Below are 21,910 nucleotides of genomic sequence, written 5' to 3'. Positions count from 1 at the left end.
GATTTACTGAAGAGACCATGTCAAGAACAGAGTCATACAGCATTCACAAGTCACAAAGGCACTGGGGAAGCAAAGCCCAGAACAGGAGAGCTGGACGGAGATGGGATTCAGCTGCTGCATGAGGAAGCAACTTGGGGAAGTGACAATTTTGTCTGTTTTTCTGCCAGGAAGGCAGGGGAGGAGACTACTCTGTACAGTCTGAATAAAATTGGATGGGATTGTGATTACTCACTGGAAAACTGACGTGACGATTGCAAATCTGTGTACAGTGTCCTTTTCCCTTTACTGTGTCCAGAATCATTTTCAGAAATGTCAAATGCTAAGTAATTCAGTAAGTAGCTGCAATATTTTTCATGCATGGAGAGGATGAGGACCTCTCAAGATCTGCAGCATTGCATGTCTTCTGCACTCTGTGATTCTACTAAATTCAGTTTAAATAATCCTGAAGCATATCCATTTAATACAGTAAAAGCAAGTAAATTTTTGACACCTAAATTATTCTAGTTCATGTTGAAACCTACCATAATGGTGACAAGACCTTGTGGGAAATCAAGTTAATGCATTATACTTTTTCTTAAAAAATATGAATTATGCATTTTTTTAGGTTGGAACTTGAGGTTGGAATCATGTTGCATTCCCAGTAACCACCAACAGATCAGCCGCACAGCATCGGCCTAAAAAAGCTGAGAATATTGTTCACCTTTCTAATGTAAAAATAAAGAAAGAAATTATTCTTCTAGCTTAGGGTCTCTGTATGAAACACATGTTGATATTTGATTACTCCCTTTAATAGCATCCATCTGTGGAAAGGGCTGCAGTGCTAATACACGTGCATGAAAGCAGTAATCTTATTTTCGGTACCAAGGGTTGTTTTATCTGCTTCATCTTTAATATTTCACTGCTGAGAACAGGTTGTACATATGGTTCTGCAGCAGCTTGTTTGCAGTCTATTTCATTGTGAACGCCTCCTTTTTCTCACCTTCCCTTTTCCACCTGAGCTGATTCCTTACACACTACAGCAACATCAGTTTTTATATAGTGTTCCTCACCTGGCCTAAGCCTACACCTCCTCATGGGCCGGATATTAAATCATAAACAGGTCAGGACTAATTCTGATAACAAAAGTTAAATATCCCACCAAATGCAACAGGGGAAGAAAAAAAAAAAAAACCAACAAAACCCCCCAAAAACGTATCTTGCTTAAGCAAGGATATATCTCACTTGAACAGCAACCACATGTGAATCAGAGCTGTGGTGAGGCCAGAAACATTGTCCCCTGGAGACACCAAACCTGTCTTGTGCAGAAATGTTTTGGATGCAGTGTACACTGGGAAAAGTGAAATTAAACACATATGTGCAGCTATCTTTTTTTCCCTGTCCCATGCGTGCTATTCTAGGAAGAGGCTGGCTTGTCCCTGCATGGTTCAGGGTCTTCCACTTGGAATGGAAGCTCCAGGTTCTGCAAGCTCCCACGAGAAGCAAAGGATCCCTAAGCCCTGCTTTGGCCCTTAGGAGATGTAAGGCCTCCATCTGTCTCCCACTGCACTTAAAGGATCCTATGAGGGACATGGCCATCACCAGGGAAAGGCCCTAAGGGTGAACTCTGCTGCTCTCATTGTGCTCCAGATTCCCCCCCTTTGCTGGGCAGAGTATTCAGTATTTCAGTGCTTTCTGCATCTCTGGCTTTAATGTCAGGCAGCCCAGTGTGAAGTACAGATACATGTAGGAACAATAACATTATCTTACTGGAGGTTTCTATTTTGAAGGTAGACATTGCACTAACTTGCAAAAACTGATCTTTCCAGCTAGAGAAGATTTTTCTTTTTTTTGCCTCTATAGACAGTTAACAGCCAGATCCAAACTCAGACTAACAACTGGAGTAAAGATAACATCTGAGATGTTTGCTGGTGATAGCAACCAGATTACTCACATTAGTTTTAACTCTCCAATTGCAAATTGAGACCTTTCAGAAGTACTTCATGTTATTTTGTTGGTAGGGCAGAGATCAACTTAATGTATGAAGAAGAAGTCAGACATAAAAAAAAGGCATTTAGATAACTGCAATCAGTGCATGGAGTCTGTTAATAAATTTTTGATCCTGAACACATAAAGCATATTCCTCAGAAACAAACAGTAAATTATCCTCAAACTTACCAAGCCACTTCTAAACTAACATTTTTCAACTTTTATAGGAACTAACACAAGAGTCTCATGAAGAATCAACTTGGGCAACTAAATTAAAAATAAATTTGAAGGTTGAAAGCATGCTAATAATGTCAGTTTGGGAGTGACCTTTACAATGTCTCACTGCCAAAGAATCACAATGCATAAAAGGTTAAGTTCTTTGAGAAGTTACAAGCCAAATACCCCAAAATTGAAGCATGCATAGTCATTAGTTGCTTAGGAAATTCTTGGCAAATGCCTGTACCTAAGAACAAAGATACATCTGTGAACAAAAAACTTACTGAACACTTTCTGCAAAACCCTAAATACTATTTCCATCCTAGAATATAGACATTTACAAGTAATTCTGCCAGTAACCAGTAATAATTTTAGTACAATGTTTGTTTCCAAGTACTTGAAAGCACCTATTCTTGGGTAATGAAGTAGAAATAGTAACTACCATCTTTATCCTGTCTACAGCAATTACTTTTTTTTTTTTCTTTTTCTTAATCCCCTGATACTCGAAAAATGAGACGCAGACATGATGGGTAGAGAGTAAATTTTTGTAAATTCTTCCACTTTCAGCATATGGTTTAGTTTCAGTTTTCTGTAAGCTAGAACAATACGCTTTACAGGACACAAGATGATGAATGCTTAATTTTGGGTTCAGTTAAAACAAACAACTTTCTCTAAAAGCACATGCTTTGTTTCAAAGTGACATTTGTTAAAAGCCTCAGTGTCCATTTTACATTACATCACTGCAGGTCAGCTATCATGACTGACACAGTGACATGGGACAATGAAAGAAGGTAGATTTGCCTTAACCATTGCCATGCCACATCTCCTGTGTGCTCTGAACAAACCACAGACTTCAGGTTCCTTTTGCACTTTTTCTAAACCAACAATCAAGATAGACTACAAACTTAAGATACGTAGGGATTTGAACTTGTTAAGGAAAAAAAATATTTCAAGGTGAGCCCAGTAAAAATAGACTAAAAAAGTATTTACTACAGAGCACACACCAAGAAACAATATTTCATGCTGTCTGGCACAGGCAGGCTGGCTGATGTGCCAAAATTCACCACCATTCTTTCACAGCAAGATACTCAATACAAGCCCTGCTTGGGTCTCTCAGTGAAGCTTTAAAATGACATATTTCTACTTACAGAATACACTTAACAGGGAAAGGCAACTTTAAAAAGCAAGCTTGTTATTTCTGTGATGAATGTTCCTTTGTACTTCTGAGCTTCAGTAAATTTACATTTTAGCATTGCCATTCACCTTAAAATAAATATTGATGGAGGTCAAAGTTGTTCATGTTTTCAGGGCTGAAATTAGGTGGTTAGGTCCACATTTAGACTTCTAACAAAAAAGGGCAGGCAAGCGTATCACTTCACTGGGTTAAATATGTGCAACTCTTCCAAATGGTCACTTTTTAATGAGGACTTGAGTTAAGGCATTGCCACAGCACTTCCAGACAAGTCAGACCACAAACTCCAGAGAAGGCTGAACCTGGAAGAGTTACTAAGGCCTAATATCTCCTTGAGAGGCCATAAAGAGACTCCACATGAAAGGCTGAGCACATGCTCCAGGTAGAAAAAGCAACAAAAACCAATCTCACATTGTCTGCCTGAGAGATGATGGTTCAGTAAAGCACAACTCCTACCTGGTTTTGTCCAAATCTGGTCTGTCTTCTGGCAGCTAATGTGCTAGCTCTATCTTCTTTCCCAATCCCTTTAAAAGAGCTTAAACCTTCTCAGCAACTTATATATGAAAACCAATTGGGCTGACTCACCCCACTGCAGTAATTAACCCTTACTAAGTCTCTGTGGGTCCACCAGACCCCACTGCAACAGCAGGCTGATGGAGACAAAAACCCCCTAAATTTTACTTTGCGGTTTTACTGGCAAGATTGTGTGAAGGTGAGAGAAGAGATGCAAAAATTATTTTCAAGTATAGTCACCACATCAATAAAAGCTTAGAAGGGATTTATTTAATCATGCTGGAATTAGATTTGTGTAGCTCATGTCACTGACAGGGGTGCTCTGCTAGCACAGTTGCAAACACTTTGCTACAATCACCAAAATGCTTCTAGTGTGCACCATTAGTGTGTCCTCTGGTTACAGGGAATTGTTTCTGTAAAATTTAAGACCAGGTCCTGCCCCATGATTGGAGATTTGAATATAGATACAGCCATTTTGTGTCAAAAACAGGTGCTAATAGAATTATCTACCCTTAATTACTGAATTCAATGAAGGATGCCTGCTAATTTGTGCTGCAGACATTCAAGAGGTTACTATCTCCACCTACTTGCTCTCCTGTTCTTCTGGCAGCTGAGTAAAAGAACACCTTTCAGTCATCTTAGGTCACACCCAGGGATTTTAGTTTACAGAGATAAATACCTAAGGCTGTAAAGTACTTTAGCTGAAGATCTAGTACAGGTTTATTTCTGCACATCTCCTATAGTACTTCCAGCACGAATCACCAGACTTTAGGAACTAACTAGGTATCTCTTTATCTAGGTGTTTACATGAACCTGATCCTCTCAGCAATGAAGCCTGATGTGCATCCCTACATAATGTGATATTATTTCTGGAGTGATGGCAACATGTCCTTACATTCATAAGTTTACTGGGAATAGTGTAAACTATGCACAGATAGGAATTTATGGTCTCCTATACCAATGCTGGCTGAGAAGGCTTTGAGAAGGAACAGATACAGGATTGGAAGCAGGCAGCAGGACATCTGCAAGCTGAACTCTTTCTGCCCCACAAGCCTTGCATTGTGCCCTGTTAACCCATGCTGCCTCTCAGCCCACACAGGTGAAGGCTGAAGGCAGCTGCTGGCAAAATCCCATGCTTTATTCCAAACCCACTGTCTGTGCCCTTGAAGGGAGATGCTCCCTGAATGCAGCACTCTATGATAAGCTGCCTGCTTAGGAATCATGACAGCAGTGTTTTGATTTGGGCCTTCCAAAGTGAATGAGTGATAGGAAGATTTTCAGTTCTACCAGACAGACATATGTTCTTCTTTTCTATCAGCCTTTTGCTTATCAGGAGTTATATAATCTTATTTGTGTAGGAACAGGACACTTGATATATATGCTTTTCCAATGCTGTGGATAAGTGTTTAAAAAATAAAATAAAATAAAATTATTGTTTCAGAGGCAAGCTCCATTTTATAAATCAAATTTTTCATATGCAGTTCTTTTCCTCCATTTATGACAGCTGCTGCCAGTGTTCAAAACCCACAAAGAGAAAACTTCCTGTGGTGACAGTACCTCAACATACTGGGTTACTTCAATTTTATTTACTCAGGTTATACAATTTCAGTCTTTACCAACTAAGAATCTATTTCTCCAATTGACTAGAAACTGCTGGCGGAAAAAAGTGAAAAGTGAAAACTGCAACTTAATCCTCACTTCCCTTATGTTTTCCAAACAACTCTAATGAAGTAATCACAAACATCCTCAAAATTTATGAAGTACTGTAACAAAGATGAGTCTGCAAATTTCTAATCAAGTTTTAAATGTCCTGAACAGTGTGTCCAGGGTCTGTCTTTATCATTCCACATGCACTGCAATAATCATAGAGAACCTTACTCCTTTTCTGTGTAAATGTAGGTGGGGGGCAGTGCCAAATGCTGCATCACCTGCTTACAGTGGGATGTGATAAAGAAGGAATTTGGACTTTGTACCTTTCCGGTTTAAAGTCAAATCACTAATGCTTCCTGTGCAGGAGTCTGTTTTCCTATGCAGTTTAGTAGGTGACAAATTTAATAGGAAATGATTAAGTAAATGCAAAAAATGTTGATAAGGGTGTTATTCTTCTTCAAGGCTTTTGACAATTTGTTTTCAGAAAATCATACAATCTTTAAGGAATTAATATGCATCTTCATTCTCTGTCAAGGCTGCTGCAGAATTTCCTGTTTTTGTGTTCTGAGAACTGCTAAACTGCTGAAGTTGCCAGTACAGACCTGGGTGTGTTATCCAGAAGAGGTGGAGTCTATAGAAAATCCAAATTCTTTGCTGATATTCTCAAATTACTATAGTGAAGTTAGAGCTATTATGTTTCTAACCTTACAAATGAAGTCAGTTACCACAGCTACACCGCATCTGTGCACTAATCCTTTTTGTTTATCTTCTCTTGTGCTCTTTCATATGTATGAAAACATGGATTTTATTGAAAAAGTCACCTCAAAGGCATCTATAGACATTTACATATAAAAAGGTATTAAGGTAGTCTTAAAACATGAAACACAAACCTGGGAAGCAATGTTGTCACTTGGATGTCACACCCTGGTCTCAGTGAGTGCAGACTGACCCATGTCTCCTAAAGCAAAGAAGAGGCAAGATTCACAACTGGAAAGCAACTTCTCACCAGGCTGAGGATAGATACAGATCTGGCATAGTCAAGAGGAAGAAAGTCTGTACTTTCTAGATCTACTTAGCAGTGTTTATCACTTTTCAAACCTCCCTGGCAATGTAAATACAGCATGGTTGAACGATGCACACAGTTCAGCAGAACAAACCCTTTCAGCAGACAGGTGGCCCAACAAAGAACCTCTGAAGATCCTTTAATACAAGCACAACAATTTAATTATGAGTTTCAGGCCTGTATTCTGTGGAGCTGGGACCCACAGCAACTCTGGCATTCCCTCTGCTTTGGCCACCGCTGGAGGAGGCTGAGAGGGCCCAAAAATGTGTGGCCCAGGTTGTGGGGCAGCAAGATGGGGTCCCTGCCCATACAGACAGACAGCAATGCTCTGGCACCAGCCTTTAAAGCAACACTTGAGCCCCCACAGGTCACATGCAGTCCACCAAGCAATTCCTTATACTTTGTGGCCATTTTGCAGCTGCCATCAAGACCTGTCCCAGCTCTCTCACCACAGAAAAGCCAGGAGTGATCACAGCAGCCATTACTGTCCCCAAGCACAGACATGGGCCAGCCCTCAGCACTGCCTCAGTTTCTCTCCATTGCCTAAAATGCAGGGTAGAAGACAACTCTGCCAGTCCTCCTCCCCACCCTGGGGACAGGGACAGGTGACTTCGGGCTGGGTGTGGAGACAGAGCTGGTGATGGAGAGGGGCCTCAAGCAGGACTCCCTCAGAGACACACACAGGACAGGGCAGGCCAAAAAGCAGGGGTCTTGCTTACGCTAAATAAATGGTAGCTGCTAAAGTACAATTACCTGTGTGTGCTGGTAATTTGGTGCTGGTGAGGCCTGGACTGTTTGGTATGGGGAATGGCGCTGCTCTGCGGGGCGTGTGCTTCGTATGAGACAGCAAAGGGCTGGGAGTTACCTATGGAAACCTTCTTGAAATGCTGTGGAGTTAAAACATCTGGATGGCTTCCGGAGAAGAAGAGTTGAGCTCAGATACCTTTTTATGAGAGACAATTTGTTTTCAGGCTACCTGCAGCACCCAACCTGCTGCGCAGCCGCTCGCTCCTCTGTGTGGCAGGGGCCGGCGGGGTGCTCACCCCACAGACAGCCCCGCGCCAGGGCCCCCAGCCTCACCAGCAACCTGATCTTCTATGGAACAGGGGAAATAAACATCTGTCCATTGTAGGAAAGGATTTCTTACACAAAAACTAGTGATTTTAATTAGTTCCCTGGGATTTTTATAAGACAGTGTTAGCTTAAAATTCGTTTGAAATGCCTACATGAAACGCACCTTAAGATCCTTGAAGCGGTCTGATAGGCTTCAGCCCCCCTCAAAAGATCCAGCGCATAAAACTAGGGATTATTTATTGACTAAATAGAGTCTAAATGCAATGTATTGCCTTGGTTGATCTTTTCCCTTGTCTTGGATTGCAGCCTTTCCCAAAGCTTTGTTGTCCAAATAACTTGCTAAGCTTTACGGGGCCTGGACATAAAAGCTGTACTTTTATGTTTCATATATGACGTGTGGAATGCGGAAGCTCCACTTAACTCTGGATGCATCTCCTAAGACCTTTCTTCCTCTTGGGGCTCCGTGTGTTGCTGTTTTATGAGAAGGCTGACATGCTGCTTCAAAGCTTGTGTTGTTCCTGTTACCAGAGAGAAATCACACAAAATGGGGTTTCTGTGCAGGAGGCAGTGCCAACACTGACCGTTACTTCATCTGCAATAACAGCTCCGTGGCACAAGGTGCATCCACAGCCAAACTTATGATTTTTCTTGTTTTTTTGCCAAGAGGATTTCCTGATTCCTGAAATTAGCCCCATTGCCAAGTGATACTGTCAAATCACGTGGTCAGCAGTCCTCATGGCCTCAGGAATACAGGATTCAATCAATCCAAAAGAAAATATCTCACCATGAGAACAATTAGGCTTTGGCATAAGCTCCCAAGGGATGGGGTGGATGCCCCTACACTGGACAGTTTTAAGACTCAGCTTGAGCCACCTCATTTAAACCATGTTTTTACCCAGAAATGCTGGACTGGATGATCCTTGAGGTCCCTTCCAACCTGGCATTCTACAGTTCTATTATTCAATAGAATTGAATCTATGATTCAATCAGACCTCTTAAAATACCTCCTAAAATACGGACTGAAGAAGAGTTTCTCTCTTCCATAGAAGTCCTAACCTAATCTATCCATAATATGGTATTATCATTTGCACTGTCTATAGTATAATAATATATATAGTTTATAATACAACAAATTAACCAGAACTATTTTAATTTGAAAATTGCTGAAATACTATTCTAAGACAGAGGCAAGTACAGCAGTATGAAGTCACCATATAGCATGATAGCTTATTCATCTTTTCTGGTAACATTCACTATGCTGACATCTGGCACTTTCATACCCACATGGTGGTTGTCTCACAGTATGTAGCTTTATATGCATTGACTTAATTAAAGCTGTGTACTCTTGTAGTGTAGACAAAGCCCAAAACTTTTTGGGGAAGGAAAGCTGGATGTAACAGCTTCTTCTCTTTTTCTACCACAAATGGGGATGAACAGAAGTCATCAGTCCTACACAGATACAGAAGTAGGTCTTGTGAATCAGGTTTTCACTCTGTAAGCAGTAACTCTTGATTGATATCACTTTATATGGCATCAAAGGCCCATTGTGCTAGGGAGAAGAACAGAAAGTACTATTAGAACTAAAGGACCTTTTGTCTGTGCTCTCTGCACGTAGAACCACTTGCAAGTTTTGGTTGTCTGCCCCAAGTCCTCAGGTTTGCAGAGCTGAGTGCAAAAAAACCCACCCACCTTCAGTGTCTCATATGGAGAAACAAGGCTTTTGCCTATTTTCTGTGACTAGTTAGAAATACAATCTGGCAGATTTTAAAGAAGTCTCATTTGATTTCCAGTTGTAATCTTTATTCAAATAAAGAATGACAGCTATTAACTTCACAGGTGGTTGCATATGTGTTGATTTATGTCTTAATGTCACATCAATCATCAGAAAACAGGAATGTAAATAGCAAATATTGTTTTAAGTTTAAATCAGCAAATGATTTTTTTTTTTTAAAGGATGAGTTTATTTAATCTTAAGGATGTCAAATATACAGTACCGTATCTTTCACACGTTAGTGTGGATTAAAATGTCAGGCCCACAGTTCTCTATCCAGGTTAACTCAGGGTTGAATAAACCACAGAAATCTAATCTTAACTTTCCATAAAATTTATTAACTACAGTTATTACAGGAGTAAAGTGAAGCAAGAAGGAGCCTGGATTTTGGTTTTTATTAGGATTAATTACAAATATGGATATAAACAAATACCTGAAAAAACAACTAGTTTCCTATCATCTGAAAAACATTAATAAAAGGATTGTGGGTCCAGCCTCCGAGTTAGGGCTGTGGTGGGGGCGCGGGTGCCCCCTTGTGTTCCTAGTAGAACCTTAAATAGGTTTTAATTTGTTATCCCACCTCATCAAGTCAAGAGAGAAGTTGTCTCAGTTATGTAAAGCCTTTGCATTTTAGCGTTTTAATTTACATTAATACCCAACGTGAAGCATAATTTTATAACCACTGATTCTATTATACTGTAGACTTCTTGCTAATTTCAGCTCTATTGAAAACCACAAAAGGTGACTTGGTTGTTTTTACATTTCAATATAACATTTATCAAAGGAGATTTGTACTTTTTTTCCTGGCTGCTTTAAAGCTCTCTAAAGCTGAGGATTTGTTGCTCATGCCTTGCTGCACAAACTGCATTCCTTTGTCACATGCAATTTTCCTGCCATGTATTTAATTCATTGCCACTTTCTTACCTTACATTCTCTGCCCTCTACAGACTTAAAATCTACCACATGACCTTTCTTGAAAAATACTACACATTGCTTGATGATCTTCAGAGTCGCTTTCTAACATCTAATGAACAAACCCTGTCAGTTATACACCTTAAATGATACACCAATGTTTGCTTTACCCTCAGGCATTTGATGACAGCCATGAAAAGGAAAATAATGAGATAATGACTCATCTCTACTGCAAGGGAGCTAACAGGGAGCTGCTGATCCTTCAGCAGCCACGTGGATTCACTACTTGGATTTCCCAGCAGGTAGGATAGACACTGGGTCTGTTTGCACTTCTGCATCAGATGTCCTTTTGGAGCCCTGTGGAGTAAGATATAGAAGTTTATAAACATTTTAAAATATTTCACAACAGTTAGGGCTGGGATTACATGTTAGAGCTTTGCTAGCAGATACTACACTTCCTTCACCTCTCTGCTTTTCTTAATTTGTCTCTAACATGCATAAGCATATGAGCTCCATTTGCATCATTAAAAACCCTAGAAAACTACCACCTTTGACTGCCGAAATGTGTTGGGTTTTTCTGATAATTTTCCCAGTCATGGAAGCAATTGTCTTTAGAAACTGGACTAACATACCAGAGACATGTTGCTGTGTATTTGTAGTACTGTAGTTTTGGCATAACTTTCTCTAAAATATCCCTGGCCTAACCGGTTCACTGAAACCATGCTAAGAGTCCTTCAAGCATGATTAATAGTGTATTATAGCCAGCCTTGGTCTGCTCTAACTTAAAGGAACATTAAATACTTTCATGCATGACAAGTATTTGACAATGTTAGAGTGATAAAGCTTTTTTACACTGGAAATATAATTCTGGTTTTGGAACAAGTTCAAGACACTAATCTTAGATGGAGGAAATGCATAGCTCTGCTGTAACCAACAGATTTTTTGACCAGTAGTTGGTCAAACTTGGCTTTAGTTTAAGATGTCTTGACCTGATTTTACTGACTGTGAAGCCATCAAAACTTTATAACATGACAGCAAAAGGGATTCACGAACAGTTTGAGAGGTCACTGTTAACACTGCTTAGGATGCCAATCCTGTTTGTAGCCAGATGCTTAAAGCATTAAGTGCTGAAAAGAAAAACAGCATGACAAAGCTAAAGGTGACTGCTGTGTGCTTTCCCTACAATAGGAACTGTGCAAAATCATATGTGAATTGTCCTTTCACACAGTAGTTTTCACACTGGAAACCTGACTCATCACTTTAAGTCACCATAGGACTATTCTGTGTCAGACTGGGAGAGTGAAAGATCTCAACTTCCTCATCCCTTTTCGGGAAGTAAAAACAGTGGGATTTTATACTGATTACTCTCTACCTCAGTGATAGTCTTAACTTGTCACCTTTGAAAACCTAACTATAGAAAAGAGCAGCCAAAAATCACAATGGACTAAAAAAATCCCCTGTCTTAAACTAACTGTAATCTTGTGCAGCTCAGTGGGCTGTGATGGGTTTACTTCTGCTTATGCTGAGGTTGAATTTTAAAGAAGCTCTAGAACAGAATAAAAATTTTTGCCTACCTATATGTAGCAGCAAATAGAAGATAAATTTTAGAATGTAGTATATTCTAATATCCCTCAAATGATGCCAAATGAAGTGGTCATTTAAAATTTACCCAGCAACCCTAAAAACCTGCACAACAGTTACCGGTGTACAGGAACAGTGGAGTCTGTCAACTGCTGCTGTTTCTGTCTGATGCATGAAGCTATTAGGCCATTTCTAGACTGATCTAGAAAACAAGCTGTTACTATTTGCCACTCTTCCCATAAATTGGAGAAGGAAGAAGTAGAAGATAGAGAGCTCATTTGAGATAATCCCCATTTTGACTCATTTAGCACATTTGCACAAGTGTCATATGCTATTTGCTTACACTACAGTTTCCCTGCTGCACCCATTTTCAGGGTGGATGCTGATTATAGGCAGGAAGCTTTGAAGGAGAGTGGCTGATGCTTCTGGTTAAACTGGAATTTCCAAGCCTGATGTGAAATAAAGAACTTTGCTCCTGCCCTTTTAACAGACAAATTCCAGCTCTGCCCTCAGATACAGAACCACAAGTACCACGGGCTCACATCTTGCTCTCGGTTACTTTGCACAGCCCCTTTAGTGCACTGGAACTTGCCTGCATTTGTGACAGCTAAGCTGGAACATACTATTTCAGGCAGAGCTCTTTAAAGTGCACACGCACAGGAATGTCATGGTGATAGAGTGTGTTTTATTTCCAGCTTGTGCTCAGAAGTTTGTGTCAATATACTGGATACTCTGATCAGAGTAGGTCAGAATAGTTTCTACATGCTAAGCACTCCCAGCTTCTGACAACTTAAGTATGAGTTATTCCAGCTCAGAAAACAATGTCATTAATCTTTTTTTTTTTCTTTTTCTTTGTAAGACTCACTAAATACCTTTGATTTTCTATAGCATATAAATTAATCTCTTTTACCATAGGAACAGCCACTGGACCTTATCATCTGTGCTAAAACCACACAGCCACGCTGTAACACTGCTTGCATAAGTTTCTGAAACCTCTTGCACCAAAGGTTTCAGCATTTATTAGCCCAACTGGGAGCAGATGCTTGTCATCACCTACATTTCTGCACTATGACATCCTCTTACTCCATGCCCTTTCCCAGAGGAATTGACAACTTCAGGAGGGTGGTGTTAAAATAGCTGCTATTGAAATAACTCCCTAGAATTTAGGAAGGGCTCAGTAGGCACAGACCATGTGAACAAATACAGTCTGCATACCTGTTAGGTTCTGTTTCCATTTTATCATTAAGTTTTATCTATAAACCTTAATAGAGCTGCTGAATTATTACCAGATACTTGAACTGTTATCTTGAGTGGAAATTCTGGCACTGGCTTGTGATCTGATAGAGTGATTAATGACTACACCTTCCTGGGACTTAGTGTGATCACCTGGGAGATATGCAGAGTATTTTTTAGAAGCATTGCAGAACGAGGTTTCTTAGGTATGGGTGATCTTCTTGGGAGTATTTAAAAAAATGGTATTAATTTTCTGGGAGGTATTTTCCATATGCAGACCGAGTTGTTTTAACTCTTCCTCCCAGTTCAAAAGCACAATAAACTGACCACATCAGTTAAAAATGTCCTTTTTTTCCAGAAGAACCATCTTCTAAAATGGGAGGTGGAATCTGTAGGAATACTGTTGGCCTCTAGAATTGCAACAGAAGATAAGGGACTACACAGCCAAGTCGTCTGACATTGTACCTGAGCAAGCAAAAATCTCTCACAGAACTTCTCTACTTCCTTTGCATTTATTCTGCATTTTGCCCACCAAATGGTCTTTTACCTCTTCACAATCTCCTCTCTTGATCAAAAAAAGTTTTTTCTTACCCTTTGAATCAGTTACCTTTCCTGCCTCTCTCTGTGTCGTTCATGAACTTCCACTTGAGAACATGTTTCCTTGCCAGCTTGTACTTCCTCATTTCTCCCCTCTGGAATAATTCTAAATTTGTACCTATTGTTAGACTATGAAAGATTTTTGGATACAGCTTGGATGAATGACACCATACAAAAGAAAGTGCAATTGTCAATAGACAAACCCTTTCCCACACAGTGGCAACAGTGAGAATTGTGACAAATGAGGGCTGTCAGGGCTTAATTTCCACAAACCTCCAGACCAGAATCTCAGTCATCTCAGGAAATCATAAATGTAGTTCACATTTGCCCCATTTCTAGATAACCTATGCCATCATCTAAGTGGTTTAAGTAACAGAACTCCTGATTTAACTCCAGGAGAAGCCTAGATGAGTGGAAGCTGCTGCAGGTTGATAGTTACTCCAGGTGAATGCCAGGACTTCCTTGCTCCACTGACACTACAGGAAAATCCCACTGAGTTTGCTGTCGACCAGAATTCTACCCCAGAAGAATGGGGTAAAACAGAAAGCAGAAGTGGCAGAACTTTTGCTAATCAGTATTACAGAAAGTTTTCTTTTGTTCTTAATTCCCCTTCTAATATGTAATTATTATGCTAATGCAAATAGCCCTCTGTGCAATACACAGTAATTCTGTGAAATGAGTGCAAATGAACACTTGTGACGTGGAAAAACATCTGCCCTTGGATGAGTCAGAGTGGTCTGCATGGCAGCCTAACTTTATAACCTAGTGTCCCAACAAGGCTGATTCTCAAATCTGCATTTTCATTTTGATCTATATTGCTTGGCTTTTCTTCTTTCAGGCTATCTTTCAGGATAGAGCCTAGCTGGCTCTATCATTCCTGACAGCCTTTGAAGTGGGATAGGGAGGAAGGAAGAAAAGCTGGATGTGATCAATTGGAATTTGTCAGTTTACACACAAGGTTTACTAAAGATGCTGAAAATGACCCCACAGTTCTGCAGATTAATGGCTGGTGTGACAGTGAGGAAAGAGGAGCAAACTGCATCCTTACAACTGATGGATAAAAAGCAATGGAAATCTTACAGAGGTTTCAGAGGTAGTCCTAGGTCTAACCTGTACTTTCATTTCTAAATTGGTCCCTGAATATGGACAAGGAGAAAATAAAAATGTTTCTCTGAGGAACTCCTTGCTGCATCAGTAGAACCAAGCCTTATAGAAACCCAGGATTTTAGGATGCTGAATTATTTCATTTCTACGTTTCGGGTGTCAGTGAAGGGGGCATAGCTAATTTAAGGTCAGATTTAATAAAACAAAGCAGAAAGAAAAAATACTATATGCATTTTTTTGGTGTGCTATAACAAATCTATAACTAACTCTGAACACGAGGCCCTTATCTGGTGGCTACTGTGCTGTTTCCCATCCACCCAGTGCTCTACCTTGATTTTTTTCCTTGCAGGAATTTCCCAACTCCCAGAGATGTCCCAGCTGCTCTGAAGCAGCACCTGAACCACCATCATGGCAAGGAGGTTACTCTGGTAAACCGGCACCACCTCCACTTTTCCTTAATAATCACACTGTAATTTGTAGGTGGTTCAGTACCTGCTGCAGGAAGAGTTGAGTCATCCCAAGGCACAAGGCACAAACCTCTAAAACAGGGGTGTGGGCACAATTACAGCTCTCCCATAGGAAACCATACCTTGTTGTGAATCAGTACCCCGAGGCCCAATTTTCTCATCTTTGCCCAAAAACTTGCTGCTCTCCAGCCTCAGTCCTGCAAGCTGCTTGCCAAGTTGCACTCCATGCACCTCGCATGGTTAACAGCTTACAGGCATCATGCTTAAATCAGCTGAAAAATTACTAAAAAGATAAGATGAAGTTAACATACAAGACCCTTAAAGAACCCTCCGAGTGACTGCCTCTTCTCTGTCTTCTTGAAGGAGGGTTCCTTTGAAGCATCTCCCCCGTTCTGGATGGAGTCGGTCTCAGCTGCTGGCTGCTCCCTGGAGTCTGGCTGCTCCCTTGTTTCCTGTTTGCTGCCTTTCTGCTTGCTCAGCTCCACTGTAGACTTCTTGTCTTTTGAACTCTCTTTGCTCTTTTGGCCCATAGGTTCAGTTTCAGCTGGGGCAACTGGCCTCTCTGTGGAGTTTAATGTCTAAAGCAGTTTCAAACAATGGTTATTTTTAGCATGAAATGCAAACACTTTGGAAGGCGATCCATAAATATATTAAAAAAAATGAAAGGCCACCTGGCAGGGAAAAATCCTGCTGTCCAACAGGTTTTCATTTACAGCTTGGGATGAACTCCTGCAGCCTTGACTTAGGGAAGGACTCCCAGAGAACTGATAAAATTACTTATATGAGCAAAGACTGCAAGATCAAACCATCCCTGTGTAGACTTAACTTTATTTACACATATGTCTGTGCCAAATCTGTTTTAGGAGACAGAGAAGATGCATGGAAAGATGCGGAGTCAGAAGCATGCACTGCCAACTGAGACTCCCCCAGCTTTTCCATCCCAGGCTGTGAAAGTACCCAAAAAAAGTGCAAGAGAGAAAAGAAGTAAAAGACACCATAAAGAAAAGGATAAAACTAATTTCACTACAAAAATGTGACACTGAACCAAAAGATTAACAACAGAGGGATTGGCTATGGAAGGCCACAGCATTACAGCAAGTTTCATGTGCAAGTGCAAAGGAGATAGCAAATATTCCAAAGAAAAACACAATGACAGAGCACCTATTTATAGTAAAGGAAAATATTATGAAGCTCCAAGAAGTATGGGATATGTTTGAAGTTCACAGGAGAAAAATCAGATCTGGCAAAGCTGTCACTGTTTGCAGTGTAGCAAATGGCTAGACATGTTTTTACTAGGAGGTCTATTTGTAAATGGGATTTTCTTTTTTCTTATGCAAAAAATTATATTGCCTTATTTATCAACATAAAAATTAAAATAGCACACAAATTTGCCACATTGAAAAGCTGGAAATCTTACATATGCCCTCAGGGCACAGCTCAGAGATTAATGCAACTTTGGGGATTTTACCATTAGTCTTGAAATACTTGGTGTACTTTTAAAGGCCGAGGATTACACACTTACGTGACAAGCTTAGCTTTCATTAAAAACAAATACACTTTTAGACATCATGATTTCAGAGAAAAAACCTGAAAGCAGAAACTCTAGAGAAACACAGCAAAGACACGTCTCGTATCTATTTAAAAAAACAAACCTCAGACTATTTTAATTTTGGGGAAATAAGAACAAGAGGGAGCAGCAATACTACCAGTAACCTTTTTCACTTGATTCACATTTCTTCCCGACCGAATCTTAATCCCCCCATATTTAAATTATAGGACCTGCAATTATTTAACATACTTGGTCTTGATAGCTGGAGTCCTAAACAAAATACGTGCTTGTAGTTTCCTTTTCCAAAGGGCAGACATATAGGGCTATATATTTACTTACATCTGGGTTTTTGTCTGCTTTTAGAGTTAAAAAGTACAGTCACTAAGCTAGTCTTTGCTCTGGTTCTGCAGAGGATACTTGAAGACAGCACATGAAATCTGGAGATGCAGGTGATGCCCTATCCATGCACCACAGGCAGGCACCATCTGAGTGTCAGTAGTTTATTAAAGCAAATTAAATTATCTCAGTGTCCAGTAGAACTGGTTCCTGGGGCTGCACAGCCACCTCACACTATCTGCATCTTGTTCCCCTGGCTTGAGGAGAGACACCTGCTTGGATGCACTTCTGAGCATCCAGGTGATGCAGGAACTCTCCCAGCACAAGAATGAACAGAACTTCATAAGCCCAGATGTAATTCTGTCTCTTTCTTTCTGACTCATTTTAACCATCAGACAGGAAGCTCTCATTGCTGAACCCATCAGTGGGTTAGACAAGATCCTTCTTACTCTTCTTTGCCTCAGCTTGCTTTTGAAACATTTCTTTGGTACAGTTGCAAATGTGCATATTCAGGTAAAAAATAACCAGTGCTCCCAAAACACAGCTATGAGACAGGGTAGATCTGAGTTCAAAGGTGCCAGAACAAATTCTAACCTTTATTAACATTGTGAAATCTGTGGGTTTATTCTGCAGGTGTCAAATAAGAGTTGAGTCTTCCCCACCACATATGTTTGATGGTGTAAGGAGCCTCACAGCATTGCAGCCAAATCCAAACTGGATGCAACAGGACTATTTCTCTGAGCAGGTTTGGGCCTTTGATGTTAGTCAAACAAAACACTTAAAAAAATATTCATAATACATTTTCCAGGCAAAATAAATAAATAAATAAAACCCAATCAGATAATCTCTTTGAGGTGTTTCATATTAACCTTGAAAGGCAGGAAATTGGCATGTTTTATATTGATGGGAGTAGCTCAGGAAATACAAAGTGAAGCCCATGAATAATGAAACATGTTAATGTTTCGAATTCTAAAGAGTGATCTGCACCTGACAGATTGCTTTTACTCTCTCAACATTAACAATGCCACTGAAAAAAAAAAATAAAATAAAAAGGATAGTGGTTTTCCCCATTGTGCTACAGGAGGTCTTAATCCAAGGCTGCTTTTTAAGCATGTAAGGCAAACCCTACATTTCTGCAGATTCTGGAGCAGTGGTGTTGCATTTCTGTAGCATTCAGAATGGCAGGGATGGAAGGAAAAGAATCAGAGCTTAGCAGAGATTCAATAGCATAATATAAGCAGATCATTTCACAGAAATTCTGAAAAAGTTAACAACAGATACAGCCTTCCTTGAGCTCCTCTGTGTAGTAAAACTGTGCTAATTTACACCAGTGCAAGTAAAAGAAGATTAATAAGTTGACTTAAAAAGATGGAAGGAAATCGGCAGCTAACTAAAAGAATTAAAAGTATTTCCAGGACTGTAACTTTTACTCACCTGTTTTACAAAGCTGCTGTATGCAATGAGGAATAAATGTCATAAGACAAGACCTTCTACATTTGGGATACTTTCAGAGAAATTATTCGTAAAGGTTAACTTTAACATCATAGGATATAATGAAAATAGGAAAAATGAGAACATAATTTTACTATTAATTAAAAAAAGGAAATTCTGAGGGGTCAGTTTTCATTACAACTTCACTTTTACTCTCAGGTTAAAGGAAACCTTATGTCTATAAACTGAACCTGTGTTGTATCTCTATTAATGAATGTAATTATTCTGGATATCCTGAATTGCAACAGATGAGGGTTTGAGTCTAAGAAAATGTAATAGTGTGTGTGTTTCTAATGAAAGTGTGATTTTTCTGAAGCCTTACTAAAGTTATAAAGAGTATAATGTGTAGATCACCTCCAAAGTTTTGGTTTAGCTTTTATGAATAGGGAATGAAAGAAACAAACAGAATAAGCAAAAGTATTTTCATGGTGTTTGCTAAATTGCAGCAAGTGGTTTTCATTCTCACATTTTTTTTTTTAAGTTTCCTCCTGAATGGTCCTTTCCTCAACAGAAAAATAAATCAACAAAGCAAAAATCTTCTAGCTGTGTGTACTTATTTTCACTGCCTAAGCCAAACTACATGCAGAAAGTAAAATAATAGCAAGAGAGATAGGAATCAAATTGAACATAAAAACAATAATTATTTTAAGAAAAGGAAAGCACCTGGGAAAAAAGCATTTTTTATTGGATAGTGACCCTTTAAAACCTTGTTTAATAGTATGAAGAGGTAAAACAAATAGATGAGTAAAGAACTATGTAAATGTAAGAAGCTCAGCGAGCACACAGCTTTCAGTGATTTTTGCATTTCCAAAGCTTTATGGAAGTAGCTGACAACCCATCACCAAAAAATTTAAAAATCCAGACACTTACTTGGTGACTGGGGCTTGGGCTATTTACTTCTTCTGAACTGGTTGTCCCTTCATCACCCTTGACTGACTAAAATAACAAAGGATTATAGGACTTCTAATGGGTTCCTGTTTGAGGTATTAAATATGAAAGCACACACAAATAAAAAAAAGGCAAGGTTTGATTTTAGGATACTCTTTACAGTGCTAAAACAAGGCCAGACATTTCAGAAACTACGAGTACTTTTGCAATAAGCACATCTCTAAGGCAGATTTTTGCCAGTTCTTTTCTATGGGATGTGATTGTCTCTTTCAAGTCAATTTTCCCATTAAGGCTTAAAAAATATGAATGAGGTCTCAGTAGACCAGAGATCACATCAGCCAGTAAACAAGTCAGTGCTATCAGCCCTGCCACTGTTGTTTTCTAGGGAAGAGCTTTTGCTGGCTTTTAAGGGGAAAATGTCTCATTAAGATCTAGTGGGACTTAGTTTCTATTTAATAATCATACTAAGGGCATATCCTGTGAATAACTAAAGCCCACACAGCTTTATGGATATATATTTTATATTTTATCATCAGCATTAATTTTTTTGCAATTTTTGCTTTCCAGTTTGTGCCTCCTCCTGCACATCTCAGTTTCAGAACCCTTCCTGGTTCCCCTCTTCCCAGCCAGTACAATCAGAGCAGACCCTGAGGCTGCAGCACTGGCAGGTCGTTCAGAGCAAACCTTGACTCTGAAATATGTTTTTAAGGTACAGTCCCTGGTACAATCCTCTCTTCCTATTTAGATTTAAAAAAAAATGAGAAGAATCTGTTTGACAAAACTAGCTCAATGAGAAAAAAATCACGAGATTTGTGACACTAAGAGTAAGGTTTAGCTACAATTCATAATATAAAAGAAACAAGAGGAATAGCATGTGCATGTTTAATTAAAAAGCACGTTAGGGGGTTCAATGTGGTATTCTCCTGAGTACCATATAAGCCACAGAGCTTAGCAGTAGAGCATAAAATAAACTCCAGAATTTCAACGTGCCCAAATTTAAATGTCATTTTTCATTTCATGAGTTCAATGAAAACAATGAAAGGATGTGACTTTTGTTCTAAAGATAGATCAGGCGGATTTGTGGTTTTCTGCAGCTTGTAGAATTGTTACTTGAAGCACAACAGTAACAGCTTGATCCTGTGTACCGTGTTATTGCAAGGACCAATTTCAGCCTCTGATTTTCTTGTAAGCCCACAGAAAAATCAATATGCAGCAGCATCGTGAGAGAAAACTAAACCAATCCATGACAATTCAGTATTTGTGACAAATTGTGGAAAAATTCTCTTTCTGGGACGTGCTGCTGTGCAGTCTCTTACATGTTTATGCTCGTGACTCTTTATCTGTGTAAGAGGTTGCAGAAATAGAGAGGAGGAAGCACAATGTGGTCTGTCTCAACATTACAGGATAGAAGCTCAGTCCAGAGTCTATGAAGATGTATTGTGATAAGATCTACTTTGCATTTCTATTTCAGTAAATCTCTAAATGCTTTCAGAAAAAAATAATGCTGTAACAGCAACCCCTTTGTTACCTTTTTTCCTAAAAAAAAAAAAATTAAAAAGAAATAATAGAAATCCCCTTCTGTAGCCAATCTTTATTATTGTAACACCTTTTTTTTGGTTGTTGTTGCTGTTAGTTTTGTTTTTTTTGGTTTTTTTACCAGACCATAAATAACAGAGTAAAGACCTTGAGGTCTTTGCCTAGACAAAGTTCCTCCACTTTATGGCTATTACTGTGGGGTAGCAAGACCTCAAGAGAACATTACAGTGGAAGGGGACCTTTTCTGGGTAGAAATCATACCTCCCAGTACACAGGACTGCCAGAGCAGCTATCCTGAGCAAAAGGCCCCTGTTAGACATCTCTGCAGTATTCATTTCTGCTCACAGCCTCACAGCACGGGAACTTCCCCCACTTTGCCTTGTGAGAAAATCAAGCCTGTGTTGGGGTCTTGAGTGTTTCATGCATTTTTAGCACTCATGCATTTTAGTGGCTTAAAATCCTGTCTGTTTTTGGAATGAGAAATACTGGTTGATCATTTGGCACAAAGTTGTAGGGCAGCTACATCGCTCTGATTGTGCACGACTGCATGGCAGGGATCCAGTAATCCAGAAGCTATTCAGTGGAAAAGGCCTAGAATATACTTTAAGGACAATAAGTATTAAAAAATCCACAATCTGTTTGGAAATTGATAGCCAAAAGGAGATGAATACTAAAGGTTTGAAATAGCTGCAACAGCAGTTCCACAGTTAAGACAGTTCTGTTTCTGTTTCTCATGTTTGCCTATATAACTAGTTCTGTCTTTCCAGGCCAA

At 39.5% G+C, this 21,910-nt stretch overlaps 1 protein-coding gene and 1 long non-coding RNA gene across 2 annotated transcripts in view; both read right to left on the bottom strand.

The window, feature by feature from the left end:
- The window catches only part of LOC139803767 (uncharacterized), a 62,224-nt gene extending 53,650 nt beyond the window's left edge, over positions 1–8,574 (bottom strand). Inside the window, exons 1-2 of the long non-coding RNA XR_011729151.1 lie at positions 7,837–8,574; positions 6,427–6,494 (exon numbers count right to left, since the gene is read on the bottom strand). This is a non-coding gene — a long non-coding RNA (uncharacterized lncRNA). The remainder of the gene's footprint in view (positions 1–6,426; positions 6,495–7,836) is intronic.
- A 1,036-nt stretch (positions 8,575–9,610) lies between these two features.
- Positions 9,611–21,910, bottom strand: part of BCAS1 (brain enriched myelin associated protein 1) — a 44,955-nt gene continuing 32,655 nt past the window's right edge. The window contains exons 11-13 of the mRNA XM_071759519.1: positions 19,585–19,650; positions 15,650–15,916; positions 9,611–10,713 (exon numbers count right to left, since the gene is read on the bottom strand). Coding sequence (XP_071615620.1) covers positions 10,639–10,713; positions 15,650–15,916; positions 19,585–19,650 — 408 coding nt within the window. The 3' untranslated portion in view covers positions 9,611–10,638. The remainder of the gene's footprint in view (positions 10,714–15,649; positions 15,917–19,584; positions 19,651–21,910) is intronic.

This window comes from Heliangelus exortis, chromosome 16, assembly GCF_036169615.1.
Source record: "Heliangelus exortis chromosome 16, bHelExo1.hap1, whole genome shotgun sequence".
NCBI lineage: Eukaryota > Metazoa > Chordata > Aves > Apodiformes > Trochilidae > Heliangelus > Heliangelus exortis.
Note: the sequence above shows the minus strand (reverse complement) of the source record. Positions and strands in the feature narration are given on the sequence as shown.